This window comes from Babylonia areolata, chromosome 18, assembly GCF_041734735.1.
Source record: "Babylonia areolata isolate BAREFJ2019XMU chromosome 18, ASM4173473v1, whole genome shotgun sequence".
NCBI lineage: Eukaryota > Metazoa > Mollusca > Gastropoda > Neogastropoda > Buccinidae > Babylonia > Babylonia areolata.
The window spans coordinates 8122857-8144497 of record NC_134893.1 but is presented as its reverse complement, the minus strand read 5'-3'; the positions used below and the strand labels follow the sequence as shown (position 1 = coordinate 8144497).

Below are 21641 nucleotides of genomic sequence, written 5' to 3'. Positions count from 1 at the left end.
TTTTGTCCTTTGCGAAAGCTAGTCGCAACGGAGATCTGTCGTTCATTTATCAATTTAAAAAAAAAAGTTTTTTTAATTATATTGGTGTTTTTATCGGTTACTTTAAAAACATGTTACTTGTCCATCTGTACGACTGTCATCTTCATGATGATACTGATAACTAAAACCTAAACAACTCCACACACACACACACACACACACACACATATATATATATATATATATAATGCATTTTTTTCTCTGCACACACACACACACACACACACACACACACACACACACACACACACACACACATATATATATATATATATATATGCGCGCGCACACACACAAAAGAACAAGATGGTCCATCTTGAAGATTCAATCACTGATATTTAATCACAGTTACTAAAGAGAGAGAGAGAGAGAGAGAGAGAGAGAGAGAGAGAGAGAGAGATGTATATTTTTAGTAATATATATACACATATATCTGTGCACACACATACACACACTTTGCATATTAATGTATTCTGTGTGTGTGTGTGTGTGTGTGTGTGTGTGTGTATGTGTGTGTGTGTGTGTGCGCACACACACACACACACATATATATATACACACATAATATTATATATGTGTGTGTGTGTATCTCTGTGTGTGTGCGCGCACACACACACACACACACACACACACACACACACATACACACACATACGCACACACAAACACACACACACACACACACACACACACACACACAGAATACATTAATATGCAAAGTTCAATCATGGCACAAAAAAAGCGCTCTCAACAATGAAACCAACCAAAACACAAACAACAACTGTGACAACAACAACCAAAACCCACATATTTCCCATCTGAAACCGAGCTGTACGCTCTAATCATTCCTATTTTCAACAACGATGGAAAAAGACACCAGCTGAATAAACAGCTTCGAGAGCTCAGGAAAGCCACCGTCTTGGCATTCAATGTACATGACACTCAAGATAAATTCAATTCGAATCCTTCCCGACTTTTTCCCATGCTATAGCTTTCTACGATTATATTACTGCCTGTCTTCGTTCGTTTGTTTCAGTGTTTCGAAAACGTTGTGTGGTCCTTGTGGCCTCCTGAGCTTTTGCTGTGTTCTGTACAGTTAGGTGATCGATAAAGTCTGTGATATCATGCAGAAATTATAGTTCACTGTTACGCTGCATTCTTTGTTCAGGGCTAAGAAAAATATCCTCACGTGAGGACAGCCTGCTGATGTTTGTGGTATGTTTGATTAAGCAGCTATTTCCAGAGCCAAGCAAACGCAATGCTTCTTGTATGCTTACGGTACCGAAGCACATTTTCAAGTGAATGTTATGCATCATCAGTTACACCCATGACATGCGATACAACAGTAGGAACGACAAGTCTGTATTATTCTCAACTGCTGCCTTTCCATTTCTGTTTAACGTATCTAATTATTCAAAACAACAACAACAACACAGCAACAAAAAAACCCACTGCCTTTCAAGGAATATCAATATCTTTTTTTTTCTAACCAGTGTCGGTTGGGTCCAGACGGTAACGAACGTTCGACACCTTTATGTACACAACTGAGTATCCTTAATGCATTGGGCATGTCCAGATCATAGTTATGTACTTCTGTCAGCAGTGTTGTAGACAAATTGTCCTCGTGCGCAACTATCCAACCATTGAACGCCACAAGTCGTGAGTGTGATCACCTGTCCTTGACAAAAAAACAACCCCCCCCAAAAAAAACCAAAACAAAAACAACCAAAAAAAACAACAACCAAAAAAAAACAAAAAAAAAAAAACAAACAACCACAACAAAAAAAAACCCAAAACAAAAAACAAAAACAAAAACAAAAAAGAGTGCTGACAAACGGTGTAATTGCAGTTAAATATTATGCTGTACTGCACGACCGGACTGTTCACCGTATAATTAGGATTTTCTGTTCGTATAGACAAGAAGAATGTTTACATACTATGCACTCTACACTTTCATGCACCCCTCCTCCCCCACCCTCCCTGTGTCTCGCCCCACCATTTAGTTTCAAAGACAGACAGACAAACAGAGACAGAGACACACCCAGATAGACAGACCGACACACAGAGAGGAGTATCGGTCGAGGCTATCTCAGAGGTCAGTGTCAGCAGGTTCATGACACAGCTTCATCTTTGTCGAAAAACGTCATGACACAGCTTCATCTTTGTCGAAAAAATTATCACACTGTCTTGACAGAACTAGCCATATCGTTTGCCCAACTTAAGTGGACAATATCGCTTCGCTGAAAAATGAGCCCTCGTGGCAAAAGATTTGGTGATGTTTTGATGTTTGGCTACGTAACATCTCTCTCTCTCTCTCTCTCTCTCTCTCTCTCTCTCTCTCTCTCTCTCTCTCATAACATCCAAATGTTTTCAAACACACACACACACACACACACAGTCTCTCAGTGTGTTCTTTAGAGACAGAGACAGAGACAGGGGGAGGGAGAGATGTACAACCTCGCATATTAAGAAGACCAGAATTTTAGAAAAAATGTCTTTATGCCCTTGGCGACTTTACGACGAAGATCGACATCACTGAATATTCACAGAAAGCAGAGACAGGGGGATACAGAAGGCAGAGAGATTGTGAGATTCAGGACAGGGAGAGATGGAGATACGCTAGGCAGAGAGAGCGGGTGAGAAACAGAAGGCAGAGAGAGAGAGGGGATACAGAAGGCAGGGAGAGGGGGAGATACAGAAGGCAGGGAGATGGGGAGATACAGAAGGCAGAGAGAGAGAGGGGGAGATACAGAAAGCAGAGAGAGGGGGAGATACAGAAGGCAGAGAGAGAGGGGCAGATACAGAAGGCAGAGAGAGGGGGAGATACAGAAGGCAGAGAGAGGGGGAGATACAGAAGGCAGAGAGAGGGGGAGATACAGAAGGCAGAGAGAGAGGGAGATACAGAAGGCAGAGAGAGAGGGGGAGATACAGAAGGCAGAGAGGGGGAGATACAGAAGGCAGAGAGAGATAGGGGCAGATACAGAAGGCAGGGAGATGGGGAGATACAGAAGGCAGAGAGAGGGAGATACAGAAGGCATGGAGAGGGGCAGATACAGAAGGCAGGGAGATGGGGAGATACAGAAGGCAGAGAGAGGGAGATACAGAAGGCAGAGAGAAGGGGAGATACAGAAGGCAGAGAGAGGGGGAGATACAGAAGGCAGGGAGAGGGGGAGATACAGAAGGCAGAGAGAGGGGCAGATACAGAAGGCAGAGAGAGAGGGGAGATACAGAAGGCAGAGAGAGGGGGAGATACAGAAGGCAGAGAGATGGGGAGATACAGAAGGCAGAGAGAGAGGGAGATACAGAAGGCAGAGAGAGGGGGAGATACAGAAGGCAGAGAGAGGGGGAGATACAGAAGGCAGGGAGAAGGGGAGATACAGAAGGCAGGGAGATGGGGAGATACAGAAGGCAGAGAGAGGGGGAGATACAGAAGGCAGGGAGAGGGGGGGATACAGAAGGCAGGGAGAGTGGGAGATACAGAAGGCAGGGAGAAGGGGAGATACAGAAGGCAGAGAGAGAGGGAGATACAGAAGGCAGGGAGATGGGGAGATACAGAAGGCAGGGAGATGGGGAGATACAGAAGGCAGAGAGAGAGGGAGATACAGAAGGCAGGGAGATGGGGAGATACAGAAGGCAGGGAGCTGGGGAGATACAGAAGGCAGAGAGAGAGGGGGATACAGAAGGCAGGGAGAGGGGGGATACAGAAGGCAGGGAGAGGGGGAGATACAGAAGGCAGAGAGAGAGGGGGGGAGATAAAGAAGGCAGAGAGAGAGGGGCAGATACAGAAGGCAGAGAGAGGGGGAGATACAGAAGGCAGGGAGAGGGGGAGATACAGGAGGCAGAGAGAGGGGGAGATACAGAAGGCAGGGAGATGGGGAGATACAGAAGGCAGAGAGAGGGGGAGATACAGAAGGCAGGGAGAGGGGGAGATACAGAAGGCAGGGAGAGGGGGAGATACAGAAGGCAGGGAAAGAGGAAGGTAGGGAACAAAGAGTAAGAGAGAGAGAGAGAGGGAGGGAGGGAGAGGGAGTGAAAGAAGTGGGTGTGAGGGGTCTGCAACACACAGGTAGACCGAAACAGGAAGAGCGACACAGTGATACGTTTGACTTTTGGCAGAAGATAATATAAATCTAAGACCGTCTTGACATGGGAACTTCACAGCTATCAATCACAGTGTAACATCTGCGTAACCCACACAGGCTTAACTGATATGCTAAACGGCACATTAACACAAACAAATCATTTTCATCATCTGAGTGATGGCTTATGGTCAACAGTGTGAGCTAAAATAGACGAGTTGCTTGGTTGTTACCTGCGCTTGTTTTCATGTTGTAAGACAACCAGTACTATGTTGGGCGAGAAAAACAACAACAACAACAAAAACCAGAAACAAACAAACAAAAACAAGAATACAACAAAAACAAAACAGGCAGTGAAAGCTATGAGACTTACATTACAGACACAATAATGTACACAAAAGACATTACATCCAGACAACACTGATCGCGACACTTACCTTGCAGACGCACTGTGTACAGGGGTCTGTGGGCAATGTGAACGTTGCCCCTTCCTGGTAGCTCTCCCCACGAAACGTGCAACCTGACAGGGAAGCGGGGAAGCAATGTATATACAAGTTTCATTCAGTTACATCATTGTAACCTGATTCAATCACTGGATCTACCAAAAAGAGCCTGCAATCGTTAATAAGGAAAATGAACATTCCGCTTCCAAACAGACATACAACGTCGAGTCAGTGCTGTTTGTACCTGCCAAATCCCCACCCCTCACCTCTATCCCCCAAATCAGGTATCAATCAGACAGTTGTGACGTGAATAACCAGTCAGAAAGAGAATCAACAATTCAGAAAATGAACCAGCCGCCGTGGCGAAGTGGTTAGCGTCGCGGACTGACGGCTGGGAGGACGCGGGTTCGAATCCCAGTGGAGGTGGGTTTTTCGGCCCGTGGACGGCTTCTACCCAGAGTTGAGTATGCTGTGGGCTTAAATGGGAAGACTGGGACCACACAGTCGAGTGTCATCCACTTCAAGGATGCGTCTTTGGGTGTGTTGCTCTAATTACTTGACCAACACTGCAAGTGTCTGTATCTCTCGGGCCCGGTTAACGCCGGGATATCATTATGACAGGAAGCGTAGAGTACAGCCTTGTCACGCAGTCCCAAACCAAATGGACCTCCATAGCAACATCGTCATCGTCATCCTCCTCCTCCATCATCATCAATATAAACAAAAACAGTCTCAAAGTCTGTGGCCTTTCATGCCCTGCTCTCATGGTGACCTCAGTTTTGATAACCCTCCACTTCTGTGCTTGGGGTGAGTCCTGTCAATGTCTTAAGTGTCGGCAGATTCATGGGGGGCTGTTGTTTGAGGGACGTGGTGGCGGTCTTCACTCTGGGAGGGACGCTCACTCAGTCTGGCTCCGCGACTAAGCCATTATTGTCGTTTGTAGGGGGCTTAGCAGGTGGTGTCCTAAGTACGTTAAATCAGAACAGGCACCACTGAACACCACCGAAGTGACTCAGCAGCAGTGCAGGGTCTCCTCTGGTGTGTGGCCTCCTGGCGACCTAACATCGATGGTTCCCTGCGAACTGCCGACGCTGGAACTGTGACTGACGAACCCGGGTGTGGCCGTGTATGGAGGAATCTAAATGAGCGGCGTGGGAGTAATGCCACTAAAACGGTGCAGATGACGGGGCAGAAGAAAAAAAATCAGAAAATGAATCAGACAGTTAGGAAGTAAGTTAATGAGTCAGGAATTGGGTCCTCAGAAAATAAGCCAAATATTCGGGAAGCGTATCAGTTTGAACGTAAGTCATGGAGCGAGTCACACAGTCATGGGGCGAGTCAGACAATCATGGAGCGAGTCAAACAGTCAGTGAACGTGTCAGAGTGTGCGAGTCAGACAGTCAAGAAACTAATCGGACATTTAGTGAGCGAGTCAGACAGTCAGTGAGCAAGTCAGGCAGTCAGGGAGCGAGTCAGGCAGTCAGGGAGCGAGTCAGGCAGTCTGACTCACACAGTAAAGGAGCGAGCCAGACAATCATGGAGCGAGTCAAACAATCATGGAGCGAGCCAGACAGCCAGGAAGCGAGTCAGACAGTCAAGAAGCTAGTCAGGCAGCCAGGAAGCTAGTCAGGCAGCCAGGAAGCAAGTCAGACAAACAGGTAACAAATAGGATGAGTCAGATACGCAGTCCACCTGTGAATGAGTGAGTGAGGTGGCAGCAGAAACCAGTCAGTCAGGAAGTGACTCTTGAGTGGCCCAGAATGTGAGCCCCTGTCAGTGAAAGGAAGGAATGAACTCAACCTGAATGACTCACCGGGACACACAGGACAGCAGCGTCCCGGCACGTGCTGAGGGGAGTGGCAGTGGGCAAAACACCTCACTATGGACTCCGTGATCACCCCGGCCTGAAAACACACACACACACACACACACACACACACACACACACACACACACACACATTGACTGATCAATAGATATACTGCCAGTTAGTAAGGCATCGCTGTAAAGATTTGTTTTAAAATCCGTATTGTTTTCTCAATGAAGAAAGAGTTGTTTACCTGAACCCGTTTTCACCCACTGTCATGCTCTCTCTCTCTCTCTCTCTCTCTCTCTCTATATATATATATATATATATATATATATATATATATTGTTGTTGTTGTTGTCTTTTTCAAGGTGACTTCCAGTCCGATGAGCTCGGTAGCTTTTAGCTTTTACAAACCTAGCTGGGCTGTTTCTGTGCAGCATCAGCAGCAATGACTATCTCACAGGAGAGAGAGAGAGAGAGAGAGAGAGAGAGAGAGAGAGAAATCCCTTAGGGGATTGCAAGCTTATCCCCCCATCTCTTAATAGCCTTTCTCAGGTGAGTGTAAGCGCAGATGCCTGCTAATGGAAAAGTCTCTGAGATTCTTTTGTTTCGTCTTGCTAGTGTGTCAGCTGATGGGTAACTAAACGACAAGTTTCCCAGACTGAAACAGACTGAAATTGGTGTGATCATTAAAAAAAAAAAAAAAAAAAAAAAAAAAAAATCTTGTCTGTGACGTGAGGGCTTGCAATTAATGCAGAAAACCCAACAACTGATAAAGAATACACGCTATGAACTCGAAGTTGTGTCAAACGGCTGTAAGCACTAGTTTCTTGCTCCTTGTCAAAGGGAACGGGTTCCGGTGTTGGTTAATAATTTATTTATCAAAAGTCCCTTGTCTGCATCGTAACGCTAGGGTTGTATCTTGAGGTCGACGACACTGAAAGCTATATGAACAAACCTTTCTTCCTTCGCGAATTTTTCAGTTGTTTGAGCGTCTAGCTTCAATTCAGAAGGCTATGTTTCTCATAATCACGAACACATATAAATGAAATATTTTTGCTGTTTCGCTGCCCCTGTTCATATGTTGTCGTTCAAGTGGAGTTGCTTGGTGAAACTTCGCTTTCCTCCTCTGTAAGGGTAACCCTCCATTCATCGGACTGATCACTGGAGACTGGGGGGACGGACTTTCACAAAGTTAACCCCAGAAAGAAAGCTGGCTTAGTGCATCAAACACAGTCTTGTGCATGAGGATACAAGGAGTTAAGCTAGCACGTAATAGGGCATTTGTTAAATATATCTATAAGGCTTATGTGTGAGAGAGAGAGTGGGGAAGGAAAAGACGGAAAGAAACAGTGAGGTCCTGTGTGTGTGTGTGTGTGTGTGTGTGTGTGTGTGTGTGTGTGTGTGTGTGTGTGTGTGTGTGTTAGCGTTTGCGCGCGCGCGTGTGTATTTATGTGTATAGGTGTGTATTTGAGTGTATGCGTGCGTTTCTGTGTGAATGCGTGTGCTTGTATGTGCATACGTGTGTGTGTGTGTGTGTGTGTGTGTGTGTCTGTGTGTGCGTGTGCGTGTTTGTGTGCGAGCGTGCGTGCGTGCGCGCACGCGCGCGTGTGTGTGTGTGTGTGTGAATGAGTGCGTGGGACATGAACAGAAAGAGACTGTGTACAACCACGCCGATGCAGCCCCCACCCCAAACACTGTCAACACGACCACCAAGAACAGCGGAGAGCACTTGAAAGCAAAAGTGGCTCTCTTCGCTCAGATCGTGACCAAAACAATTGTCAACACGACGGATGGCTGCTCGTTCGTGTGTGTGTGTGTGTGTGTGTGTGTGTGTGTGTGTGTGTGTGTGTGTGTGTGTGTGTGTGTGTGTGTGTGTGTGTGTGTGTGTGTGTGTACTATGTATCTTAGTAGTTGCATACTCTGTGTGTCTGTGTGTGAGAGAGACACAGAGAAAGAGAGAGAGAGAGAGAGAGTGTGTGTGTGTGATTGTGTGTGTGTGTGTGTGTGTGTGTGTAAACATGGCTAAGACATGGAAAGAGACCTAGAAAAAGATGGGGTGGAAAAGGGGTGAGACAGAGATAAAGAGACTGAGACAGAAACAGAGAGAGACACAGAGTGACTGGCAGACTAGCTAACAGAGATTGCACGAGAGGGACGAAATAGATCGTAATCCTTTGTGGCTTTTTACACACACACACACACACACACACACACACACACACACACACACACACACACACACACACAAACTACACGTATTGGGGAAAACAGCTTATAACTTTGTCGCCGTGACTTTGTCCACATTCGAACACGTACCGCAGCCCATAGCTAAGTCCAGAGACGTGTAGACCATAGGTACCTACGTATATAATATGTACGTGTGAAGGGATGAGGGAGAGTGGGCTTAAGAAAGACAAAAAGAGGTGGATATGGATCGATGTGGAATGGAGGCGGGGGCTTGGGGGAGTGGTAATGGGGGTGGCAGACAGAGGTGGAAGGGGAAGGAGACTGAAAGTTGGAGGGGGTGGGGGGGCCGCCCACAACTTGACTGGATATGGTGGAAACGCTAAACTGGGGACACACACACACACACACACACACACACACACACAAAGTCAACAGTATTGTGTCATGCGTCGTGACCAAGTACCACCCCCGCAGACAAGGTCAACTCGTACACTGAAGTGCACAAGTGCGGTTTGTTACAGCTGCAACCGTAGTCTTCTTGTTAACAAGCTGACCAGCCATCTTCGGGCGCATCGTGTCCAGATAACTACCCGGTAGAGATGCCGAGTTCCTCACTGACTGCGATGAACGAACAAGTCTTCTTGTCTGTCATCCCCGCATCTCTCCACCCATCCCCTCCTATCCCCGTATCCATCTTTTCCGAGTCTTGAGAATTTAAGATTGAGGACATCCATATGATATGACTTGGATGTCGATACTTATGTAGCGTCTATCCTCGGTCAGAGACCAAACTCTGAATAAGAAGTTGAATGAAGTTAAAGGGAATGACGATGCTGGAATGAAGAAGAAGAAGAAGGGTCATGGCACTGAGGGTGATGGCAGCTGGCATCGCTACACCTAGAAACAAAAGGCAGAGTTGTGGCATCTAGAATGAGGTCACCGAGGGCCTGATACCTAGGATTAGAGCAGCTAGGGTAACGAAATCTAGAATGGGGGCAGCTAGGATGATGACACTGGAATTGGGGCAGCTAGTGTCGTGACATCTAGAACGAGGGCATCTATGGTTGTGACATCTATAATGAGAGCAGATTTATGTCAAAACAATTAGAATGATGTCAACGAGTTTCAAATAGTCAAGGTTCATGAGAATGAGGTCAACCATGATATTGAAGTCTATAATGAGGATGGGTTGTGACATCTTAAATGAAGGCAGCTAGGGTTAGGGCAGCTAGGGTCGTGACACCTGGAATGAGAGCAGCTACAGGGTGAAGCATAATGAATGATGTTGACTAGAGTTATGACATCTAGAATGACGGCGGTTATGGTCGTGAAATCTGTAACTGGGGCAGTTTGGGTCGCGACATCTAACATCAGCTGGGGTCGTGATAGGGTCATGACATCTGGAACAATGGCATCTAAGATGAGGGCAACATGGGCTGCGACATCTAGAATGATGTCAGCTAGGGTCGTGACATCTAGAATGAGAGGAGGAAGAGCCATGACAACTCGAATAACAGCTAGGTCAGGGCAACTGGGTTATGTAAACTGTCTTAAATCACGAGCTTCTTCAGCGCTGAACAGAAACAAAATAAAACAATAATGGAATACAGATACAGACAGACAAAGAAGCAAAACAGAGTATTGAGTTAATTTGAGGTGGGGGTGGGTGGAGGGGTGGGGGTGTTGTGTGAGAGAGAGAAAGAGAGAGAGAGGGGGGAGAGAAAGAGAGAGAGAGAGGGAAAAAGACAGAGAGAGAGAGAGAGAGAGAGAGAGAGAGAGAGAGAGAGTCTTTTGACTATTTCGAGAGCATTTTCTTTACAGTTTCTTGTTCCCTTCATTCATGATCATATTATCATAGAAAGACTACTGTTATCAAGAGTGTTGATTAGTTTTGTTATTCGAATATGTTTGCGTTCAGCGTTCTGCTTGGTATTGATATGATTGATTACGTTTCGATGGAGTTAGGCTGACAGATCGGCTAATACCAGTAACAGATTGTAGACATGTTTCCCAGGTTTCTAAATGGGGAAAAAAATGTAAACCATGTACATCAGTTGCACTAAACATGCAGTGTCACCCTTTGTGATCAGGTGCATGAAGCCTTGAAATCAATGACTCGGCAATACGTATATCAGTTAGATCTGTTGCAGCTTTTGGACGATGTGTTAGCGACCAGGTATACAAAATATATGCATGTTTGTATGAATGCAGTGTCGCGCGCGCGCGCGCGTGTGTGTGTGTGTGTGCGTGTGTGTGTGTGTGTGTGTGTGTGTGTGTGTGTGTGTGCATCTGTGTATGTGCGTGTGTGGGTCCCTGTAATCTCACGGAGCAAAGCGCCGCGACGGCGCGTGTGTAAGTACCTCTTCTCAAGCCCCGGAGAGAAAAAGCGAAAGAGATAAATAACCACCACATACTTTACCTGTCAAGCTACTCACTGTATTGGCTCTGTCCACCCTCTCACTCTTCACCCTCACACCGCTCCCCCCCCCTCACCCCCCCCCCCCAAACCTCCAGTCCTTTCTCCCTTCCCACCACTGTCCCACATCCCTTTGCCACCCACCTCTCTCTCTCTCTCTCTCTGGCCCGTGACGTTATCGAGGGGCGGGAACCACAGGCAAGGGGCGGGAGGACAGGACCGCCGGAAACCACACAGCATACTTAACGACACACCAAAGCAGGGGGTGGAGCTCGACAAGGGGGCCTGAGGGGTTGGATGGGGGAGGGGGTAAAAGGGGGGAGGGGACGGAAGGGGATGGTGAGGGGGTGGGGTGAGTTGGCGGACCAGGTTGAAAAGAGGATGTCGAGGGGTAGGGGGTGGGTGTGGGGGGTCTGGGGGGGTAGGGGTGGTAGAAAGGCTGCGGTGAGGGGAGGAGTGAGGGGGCCTGGGTGTGGAGGGGGGAGAGAGAGAGGCGGAGCAGTGACCATAAAGTCATCAGGAAGAGCTGAGCGATGCCCCCCCCCCTTCCCCTGCCACCCCCCAACCAATCCCTCCTCTTCCCCACTTTATTTTAACCCCCTACGGAAGGAGAGTGAGTGATGCAGCGCGCGAGGGGGGTGAGGGGTGAAGGTGGGGGTGAGTGTCTGAAGACTCCTGTAGGTTTAGTTCGTTAGTGAGAGTGTTCGGTTGTCAAGGGTAACTGTCCACAGCCCGTCGGTATCGCCCACAAAAACCGACGTGGTGGCCACAAACCTCTGGACGTCACCCCCTTCCTGCCAGCTGTGACCGACTTCTGTTTGACCCCCCTCATAATACGGCTGTCGAAGAGTAGGGATGCTGTACAAATGAACATCGGTTTTTTGTTGTTTGTTTGTTTGGTTCGTTGTTGTTGTTGTTTTTGTTTGTTTTTTTTGTTAGTTTTTTTTTTTTAATACGAGTTGCATTGCTGAGATATCAAGTCCATGCAGGGTTTGTCTTAATTTGGAAATTCTTTTAGCTCTTTAAAGCTGAAAAACCCTCCCGTCTACTGGTATTTCATGAAAATGGAAGAAGAGAACTGCATTTTCCGTTTTTGACAATGATTTGTGTGCATCATATTATCATTAAAATCGAAATATTGGTGTTTAAAATGCCTCTGACAGAACACAAAACCAGTACCGAGAGAGAGAAAAAAGTTTTCTCATAACTGTGTGGATGTATTACAGCATGATTGCTATACACCGAGCATATCGCTTCTAGTCTCCTCCATCTGACTCAAAACCGAACCATAACAGGCTCACTGAAATGAGTAAATTTGATGTTGACTAATCAGACAAGGCAGGTTTTAAACTCTTCCCTTATCTCATTGACAACTTTGCTCAGATTGTGACAAACATTATACAGTGTCCACGACACACACACTCTCACTAGTTCAAACAACTAAAATGCTTCACATGTGTCCGCATGCGAAGCTATAAATCTTTGCGCAAGCAGCCCAGGGCGTATTGTAGATCTAACTAAAAGCCGAGCTGACAATGTTGTCTCGTACGATCAGCGTCCCGAGCAATCTCACTTTGGGCCATTAACGTTGCCCAAGCTGGGATTAGCTGACCACTCCAAACAAACAGGTGGGTCAGCTACTCTACGCTGAAGGGCATGATCTGTACGACAGCGCCTTGAAGAACGACCAAAGGCATGGACATCAAAGCCACAACAACTTTATAGCAAACAGTGTTCTTCTGGCTGAATTCATAATGACGTGGACGGGGGAATGGTAGCTGTAATTCCTGAAGCAACAACCCCCACCAGCTGATGTGATGTGTGGCACCAGCAGATGGGGCACTGTATTTGCTCTCACTGTGGTAGTGATTACCTCGTAGCTGTGATGATTTTTGTTTTCATTTTAGTCTTCAAATAGACAGTGAAAACGTATTACTCATGTCGTTAAGTTTGCTTTAAAAAGGTTTTACTTAAACTGGGTAGTTTTTCTCGACTTCTTTGTTCTGCGTGGGTGGGTGAAAAAAACGAAGGAGGAGGAGAGGGAGGAGGAGCGAAAGAAGAAGAAGAAACCGATGATAACAGTGATGATGACAAAGGTGAACAAGACATGGACGAAGACAAAAGAGGACAGGGTGAACAGAAAGGAAGAAGATGAAGAGGACAGGAAAGGACGAACGTCAGACGACAAACTGCAGAAAGTAAGACGTGAAGACCACAGCATACGACTCTTCCCTGACTTCCTGGCATTGTATTACCTACAGGAACAAGTAGCTACAGGAAGAGCGTGACTGCGGATCAGACCCCATGATGAGAGAGCAGCACTCGAGTCAACCATGAGGAGTGTCATCATCCTGTCTGTCTAGTGCAGATGGCTATCTCTTTCTCTACACACACAAGCTGTCATTACAAACGTGAAAGGAAAAAAAAAGCTCCTTTCACTCCACGGCTCACAGGAGACTAAAGAGTATAGTATTGCTTTTCAGACTTAAAAAAAAAAGTTGTAACTACTTCATGTATCTTCCGTAATATGTCATGGTGCATACATTGTTTTCTTTCTCTTCATTTCTTTTTATATTTTTCTTTCTTTCAAGTCTTTTGTTTTCTTTCTCAACTCCTCCACTTCTTTTTTCTTTCCTTTTTATTTTTATCATAATTATCCTCTACTGTCGCGGATGAACTTTAGATAACATCCACTGAATTGTTTCTTCGTTTCATACACAGTGAGAACACCGTCGATTCAGCTTTCTCTTTTAATTATTTTAGATTTCTTCTTTTCATTCGTTCCTTCTATATTTTTTTCATTCACTAAAATTCCTCTTAAAATTGACATTCATTATGATTATGACATATACGGTAACTGGCTAGTATGGTAACTGAAAGCCAAACAAGGCATTTGATAATGAATATTTCAGAAGTCTCTACATACATTTCTTGCTTTTTTGCATTATGATTCAGAAAGATGCTAAAGACACAACATTATAATTTAGAAAGATGCCTATCACACAAGTGTTTACGGGGAACTTATGAATCGATAGATAGAAGTAAACAAAACATTTGTATTGTCTGGAAATGCGTTTCAAAACGTTTTTAAAGTGTTGTTTTACTCTCCGCAAAGAGAACGCTCTTGAGGATATTTCAAAAGTTGGACAGCTTGTGTTTCACAAGTGATATTTATTGAAATTTCTTATTAATAGCATCAGGAATTATAAGAAGCGTATTAATCCTGAGGCTACTTTGCCATTTCCGTAATATTATGAATGATTCTGACTAATGACTTCAGTGCACCTAAACGTATTTTCCACATAGAATTCAGATGCATTGTTCTTCTTGAACAGAAAAGCGTTTGCATTCGAAAATTTGCCTTCACATTATCTCGGCAAGTACGCTGGTCACGTTCTTCTTTGTGAATGTGTCTTAATGTATTGAGTAAGTAGGTAACTAAGGAGTGAAAATGAACATAAAACATTGCGGAACGAACTGGCTGTATCTGGAAGAAAATCCGTGTCTGCTATGTATAAAAGGGAGAAAACAAACGGAAATTAAACAATGTGACTACTAAATCTGCTGGTGAAACGAAGTGGTATGTTTAAACAGGAGTACTGTTAGGCCTTCTTGTAAAGAGTATAAAAGGGAAATGTAAAAGAAAATAATAAAAAACCCAACAAAACAAACAAACAAACAATAAAAACCAAAAACCAAACCAAACCAAACCAACCAAACAAACAAACAAAAACCCAAAAACCCCAAAACGGTGACTGCTGGGTCTTCTTGGCTCAGGCCAAACAATCATATTGCTTTAACCCAGTTTTACTCTTTGCGACCAAAGCAGGAATAACCCCCTGTGGCGCCAAGCTTTTCTATTCCCCACAAAGGAGTTACATAATACTTCTGGCAGATGAAGGTAAAGACCTTTTCAGCAAATAGCGAAAAGAAACTGCAGATGACCTGTCAGATTCATAGACACCCCTGAAGTTTATATTTAGACAGCAGTGGAGGACAGTATGTAAAAACCTAGATACTTGACCCACGACTAAAAAGGGGGGAGGGAGGATGGGGGAGGGGGGGGGGGGAGAGGGATGAAAATGCCAGGTGGAGGAGGAAGGCACATAAGGACAGTGGGAAAAGCAGTCCCTGGGATTGAGACACGGGGGGTGAAGAAGGTATTCCCCTGACTTACTGAAAAACCGTGTGTGTGTGTAGTGATGGGCAGACAGGGCTTGGGCAGTGAGTCACATTATTTGAGGTGTGTCTTCAGACACTGTGTCACCTGAGGAGGGGTCACCACACACTGGTCCTTTTCTGTCTGGTGCAGATAGCCATCTCCACTAAACACACTCCAGCTGTCATTACAAACACAGGAAGGAAAGCTTCTCCGCTCAGTGAAGCGTTTCGTTTCGGTCATGTGCCCAGTCATCCAGTTTCCACACAGTGTGTTAGATTCCTGTGAGAACTCACTCACGCGCTTTTTTTTTTTTAACCACCAACTTTAGTTTCAGGGTGCAGGATGGTCCATATTACCTACACAACATCTGCCAGCAAAACCAAACCCAACCCAAGGCTTCATGTAAACGCATCACGCTGGTCAGGCCTTGAGTGTCAGCCATGTTAACTAGTGTGTTTCATGATTGATGCATGTTTGAGCGTTAAGCTGCATTGATTAGCGCATGCCAAATGAATTCTATTAATGATAAATGAAGAACTAGATAGATAGATAGATAGATGGATAGATAGGCGTTTCTTTCTTCATGTTCACCAAATCAAATTAACTATTAAACAACAAGCAACTATAGCTAATGATTTTCGCTCCAATTCAAGGGCACACAGCTTTATACAAACCAGTCGTTGAGTATCCTTAAGGGAATGAAAAGCTACGTTTCTTGTCTGTTGTTTGCCAGATTCATCATGCTTCGTGATCTACGTCAACATAAGCATTACCAAAACCAACACTACAACCAATACCGCCACCGCCACCACCAAAATCATTCTTCCTTATACCCACCTCTTCATTCTCCTTCCTCTGCAACTACTACAAGGGCCAGTGCTAGTGCTGTTGTCACCACTTGTCTGTTTCTAGTACTGCTGCATCATTATACCACTAACTTCTTCCTCTAACATAGTATTACTGATACAACAACAACAACAACTACTACTACTACTGCTACTACTACTACTTCTGCTGCTGTTGCTCCTGCTGCTGCTACCATAAAACCACAACTACTACTTCCATCAATACCTACCCTGCAATGCTGTCTCCGGCACGGGTCAGATGGATGCGACCACACATCTCCACTTCTGTATTCAGTGCCGTTCGCCTTGCAACCTGTAAGAGACAGACAGAGCAACACCATTACAGCCCAGCAACCCAGAGCCTTAGGACAAGGTCTTGTGTCTTGTGGGCTAGTTGATTAATTTATCAATAATTACCATAGTTCATTGATACTGAACATGACACATAAAATATGTTTGTTTATTTATTTGAACAAAATGTTGATGCAAGGAACAATTCAACAGAAGGACTGGGAAAGAAAGAGTAGTCAGACAAGGAGAGACAGACAGGTAGGTAGCGACGAGATGAAAAGCGCAATAGCATTCTAGCCTATTTAATTATTAATTTGATTTATTGATTTCTTTTTTTTTTCTGCCCCATCATCCGCGCCAGTTCAATGGCATTAACCCCATGCCAATCATCCCGAGTCCATCATCGTTTGGTGCAGTCCCAGCGCCGGTACTCCTACAAGGGAACTATTGACGCTATGTCGCCAGGAGGCCACACTCCAGAGAAGACCTTCATCACATGATGCAGTTGAAGATTTTTCCAAAACGCAACCCTATCCCCACCCACCATCCAACTTCCCCCATCCCCCTTAGCCCCCCCCCCCTTACCCCCCTCCCACGTATGAAGTGCACACACACACACACACACACAACAGAACTGGAGGAGTGCAGTCAACAACGAGAGAAGGACACTCAGCACAAACGCTGGCAGCACGATGAAAGGAAACATTTATTCAGGTGACATTTTTAACTAATATGCAGTAAGATAAAAAGAGAGGGGAGAGTGTAGGGGGCTAGGTGGAGGAGGACGGACAAGGTTAGAGAGAGACAGAGGGGGGGGGAGGAACAAAGTGTTAGAGAGAGGGATGTCAAATGAGACACACATGCGAACGCAAGCGCGCGTGCACACACACATACACAAACACACACACATACACGTACCCACATGCATACACAAGCGCGTGTGCACACAAACAGAAAAATAGGAAAGAGAGGGGGAGGAGAGTAGAGAATAAGAGAGAGAGAGGAGGAGGAGGAGGAGGAGGAAGAATGCTAGAGGATAGAGACGCCAAATGAGAGGGACATACACACATGCGAACGCACGCACGCACGCACGCACGCGCGCGTGCACACACACACACACACACACACACACACACACATGCATACACAAGCGCGCGAGTGCGCACAAATATAAAAATAGGAGAGAATGATGGGGTAGAGTGCAGAATAAGAGAGAGAGAAACAGAGAAAGACAGAGAGAAACAGAGAAAGATTGAGAGAGATTCAAGGAAAGACAGACAGACAGACAAAGGAGAGGTCAGAGACAAAAAGCAGACACAAGAAAGTAGAGTGGGGAATGAAGAGAAAGTAGATAGAAACAGAGAGAAAAAGGGTGGGGGAGGGGGAATGGGGGGAGTGGGGTAGTGAGAGAAGAGTAGGAGGCAGTGGGAGCGAACCAGTATGTTTCCTGTTTTATCTTTAAAAAAATATGAAATACTGCGCGCGCAGTGAAACACAGACACACACGCGCGCGCACACACACACATACACACACGCACGCACGCACACACGTACGCACGCGCAAAATCTACACACACACAAACACCGAAATGGAAGAGGGCAGAGGAAAGTATGAGAGTAACACGTAACACAAACACAGGAACAAAGACAAGGCAAACATGAATTCAACTGGGGTTGGGTGGGGGGTAGGAGGTGGGGGATTGGAGAGAGACAGGGGGGTACAGTGGATAGGGCGAAGGCAGCGATGGCAGGGCAGAGAGAGATATATTTGGGGAAATATATATATAGTGAGAGAGAGAGAGATCACTATGCACGGATAGATAGATAGATAGATAGATTTATAAACAGACAAAAATGAAGAGAAAAAACGAGAGAGGGTGAAAGGTATGGAGAGAGACAGACAGACAGAGAGACAGAGAGAGAGAGACAGAGAGAGAGAGAGAGAGAGAGACAGAGAGAAATAGACAAAGAGAGAGAAGGAGAATTAATGAATATATAACTCTATTATCAAAAGGTGGAGATACTGGCACACAGCTCAGCTTACTAAAGGGACAGAACCTGGGATAGACAGAAAGAAAGGGACAAAACCTGAGAGACAGAGAGACAGAGAGACAGAGAGAGAGAGACAGAGAGAGAGAGACAGAGAGAGAGAGAGAGAGAGAGACAGAGAGAAATAGACAAAGAGAGAGAAGGAGAATTAATGAATATATAACTCTATTATCAAAAGGTGGAGATACTGGCACACAGCTCAGCTTACTAAAGGGACAGAACCTGGGAGAGACAGAAAGAAAGGGACAAAACCTGAGAGACACACAGAGAGAGACAGAGACAGTGTGATACAGATAGAGAGACATAAAGAAAGACAGTAACAGAGACAGAAACAGGAACAGAAACAGAGAGACAGAGGCAGAGTAATACACAGAGACAGACACAACGAGATACAAAAACAAAAACAAAAACAACCCCCCCCCAAAAAAAAACCCAACAACAAGGGACTCAAGACTTGACATTCTTTGTTGATGCCTAATAAACTTCGTCAAAGATCCAGCCTATAACCATAACCCAGGTGTGTGCGCACGTGGGCACACCTAATCCCGCCTGTCTGTTCCACGTGAGAGTTTATTCGTTACTTCAGTCGAAGCTCGACGGGTGGCGCTGTCGTGAACTGTTTCGCTTCGGAGTCTGAAGCACTTGTCTTCTGTTTATGAGCATATTGTATGGATTACTTTCTATGTCACTGACTTCACACAATGCGCCGATGCCAGGAACCGGGATTCGACAACAGCAGAGATCATCATCATCATCGCCGTCGTCGTCGGCATCATCGTCGTTGTCGTCATCATCATCACTATCATCATCAGCAGCAGCAACAGCAGCAGCAGCGGCAATAGTAGCACAGATGAGACATGCAGCAAACGCTGACTATACAACAACAGTGATAAAACATTCAACAGCAAGAATATTGACAACGACGTTTCAGTTTTCAGTTTCTGTTTCAAGGAGGTGTCGGAGCGCGCGGACAGACCCATATACGCTACACAACATCTGCTGAAAAAGATCCCAGCTTGATACCTGACCTGCGCATAATCAAGCTAGCGACAATGAAAACAGTACCAAACAATCACGACAGCAAACACAACAGCAAAAAAGAACAGTAATAATGGAGATAATGATAATTCAAGAACAACCATCACAAGAAGAAGAAGAAGAAGAATTTCAAATTGTTACAATGATGATCACAACGATAGTATTTATGATTGTCGCTTATTAGCGACTACCTTCCTTTCTCAGATAAAAAGAATCTTAAACCGATCTAGATTTGACAGGTTTGACGAAATGCAAACATTAAACAGTAAAATGAGTTTACATCACCATGCAGACTTTCCACTGTGCATTTCCCTTACTGAGCTACGCGTTTGAATTATCAGGGCAGACAATGAGCGAGGAAATACCATTCAAAAAGCGCACTTTAAGAAACGATACTCACAGTTGCGAGAGAGAGAGGGGGGTGGAGGGGGGGGGGGGGGGGGGGGGCTTTTCGCTTAGAGATGGTTCGACTGTTTCTTATAACAAAGACAAAGAAAGAATAAAAATAAAAAAAAGAAAACAGAGAAAAACAGGACCTCTGAGATACAAGAAGGAAAACACACACACACACACACACACACACACACACACACACACACACACCGTCTAATAACACTTCTTGTGAATAGACAAACTGAAGATCACAGAGAGAGAGAGAGAGAGGAAACAAAGAAGAAGCAAGTGAAAGAAAAAATGAAAGGAGGGGTGTGTAAGCACAGAAGGCTTGAACGTTTCCATCCTGCCTCATAAAACGGGAGAAATATAACGAACACACAAAACAAAAAACATCAAAACGTTACAAAAGAAAGAGGGTGATGACGGAAAGAGGGATGTAAAAGGTACATTAACATTTAAAGCCGCACAGGGAACAGAGATCAACACAGAGAAATGATGCACTAACAGCGAAGAAGGGGGTGGGGGGAGAGAAGTCTGTAAAAAGGCAACACACTTCAATAACCATAGGCCAACAGAGACGAGAGCAAAACACAAGAAGGTGATGCACTGACCTTTGCACTGCTCACAGCACTGCTTGGTGGGAAACCCGAACAGGATGGCGTGACAGCCGTCCAGCTTCTCACAGCGTTTCTTCTCACACTCCACTTGTAAATTCTGCAACCACACAAACACATCGCTCAATGCCCGAGTCTTTTTGTGATGACTAACTCTTGAACATTTGTCAACTGAACTCACATCATGAGGCATTGGGTGTTTGTGTTTGTTTAAAAAAAAATCTAATTAAGTTGTTGAGAAGCATATCAGAACACAGTCGCTGACATAGAACCTCCATGGGAAAAGAAAGAAAGGCCAACCTGGCGAGGAGACCTCCAAGCAGTCACTACCAAGATGGGCCTTGCCTGGAACCAGATAAGGGAAAAGGCACAGGATAAGGAATAAGGTCTCTTATTGACAGCCTCTATCCCCAGTAGGGGTGAAAGGCCCAAGTAAGTAAAGCATGCTCTCAATACTTAAAATCAGGGTTTGGCTTCAGTTTCAGTTTCAGTTGCTCAAGGAGGCGTCACTGCGTTCGGACAAACCATATACCCTACACCACATCTGCCAAGCAGATGCCTGACCAGCAGCGTAACCCAACGCGCTTAGTCAGGCCTTGAGATTTGGCTTCGCGAACGAAGATTAAGGCAGGGTTTGTCCACGTCTGCCGCAGGCTCGGTGGTAGCTGACGAGGCCAATTCAGGACAGCTAGGTCTGTCTGCAGCAGCTGCAGGAGAGAAAGTCTGTCTTGGATCGGTTGCTGTGATGTCACGGATCTTCCTCGTTGTCCTGTCTTTCTTTCACTGAGACAGGATCTGCGTGTGTCCCCTGAGAGGTGTCAGCATGGCGGATGGTGTGTCGCCAGGTCGCACGAACTGTGGCTAGAGTGGACCACTGCCTATGGTCACTGTGACAGGCGGCGAGGAATTTCTTTAAAGAGCCCTTGTACCTCTTTTGGGGCGCTCCGCTGTCACGATGGCCATTGGAGAGTTCCCTCTACAGCACAATCTTGGGCAGGCAGTGGACTTCTATCCTAGAGACATGCCCAGTCTAGTGCAGTTACGTTTTCAACAACATGGCCTTGGTTCTGGTGTCCTCCGCTTATTCAATGAGTTTGTTGGTGACAAAGTCGCTCCAGCTGATGTTGATGATGGTGCAGAGGCAGCGTTCATAGAGACTTCAATAAGTGCAGGTGACAATGATAAGTGACCCACGATTCGGAGCTGTACATGAGTTGGTGAGAACAACGGCTTTGTATGTTGCTGTTTAGCCTTTCTTCAGATATTTGT

General features: G+C 45.5%; 1 protein-coding gene across 1 annotated transcript in view; it reads right to left on the bottom strand.

The window, feature by feature from the left end:
• LOC143293167 (BMP-binding endothelial regulator protein-like) overlaps positions 1-21641 on the bottom strand; it is a 139958-nt gene that overhangs the window by 16057 nt on the left and 102260 nt on the right. Inside the window, exons 4-7 of the mRNA XM_076604092.1 lie at positions 20370-20472; positions 16215-16297; positions 6375-6465; positions 4556-4638 (exon numbers count right to left, since the gene is read on the bottom strand). Of these exons, the coding sequence (XP_076460207.1) occupies positions 4556-4638; positions 6375-6465; positions 16215-16297; positions 20370-20472 (360 nt within the window). The remainder of the gene's footprint in view (positions 1-4555; positions 4639-6374; positions 6466-16214; positions 16298-20369; positions 20473-21641) is intronic.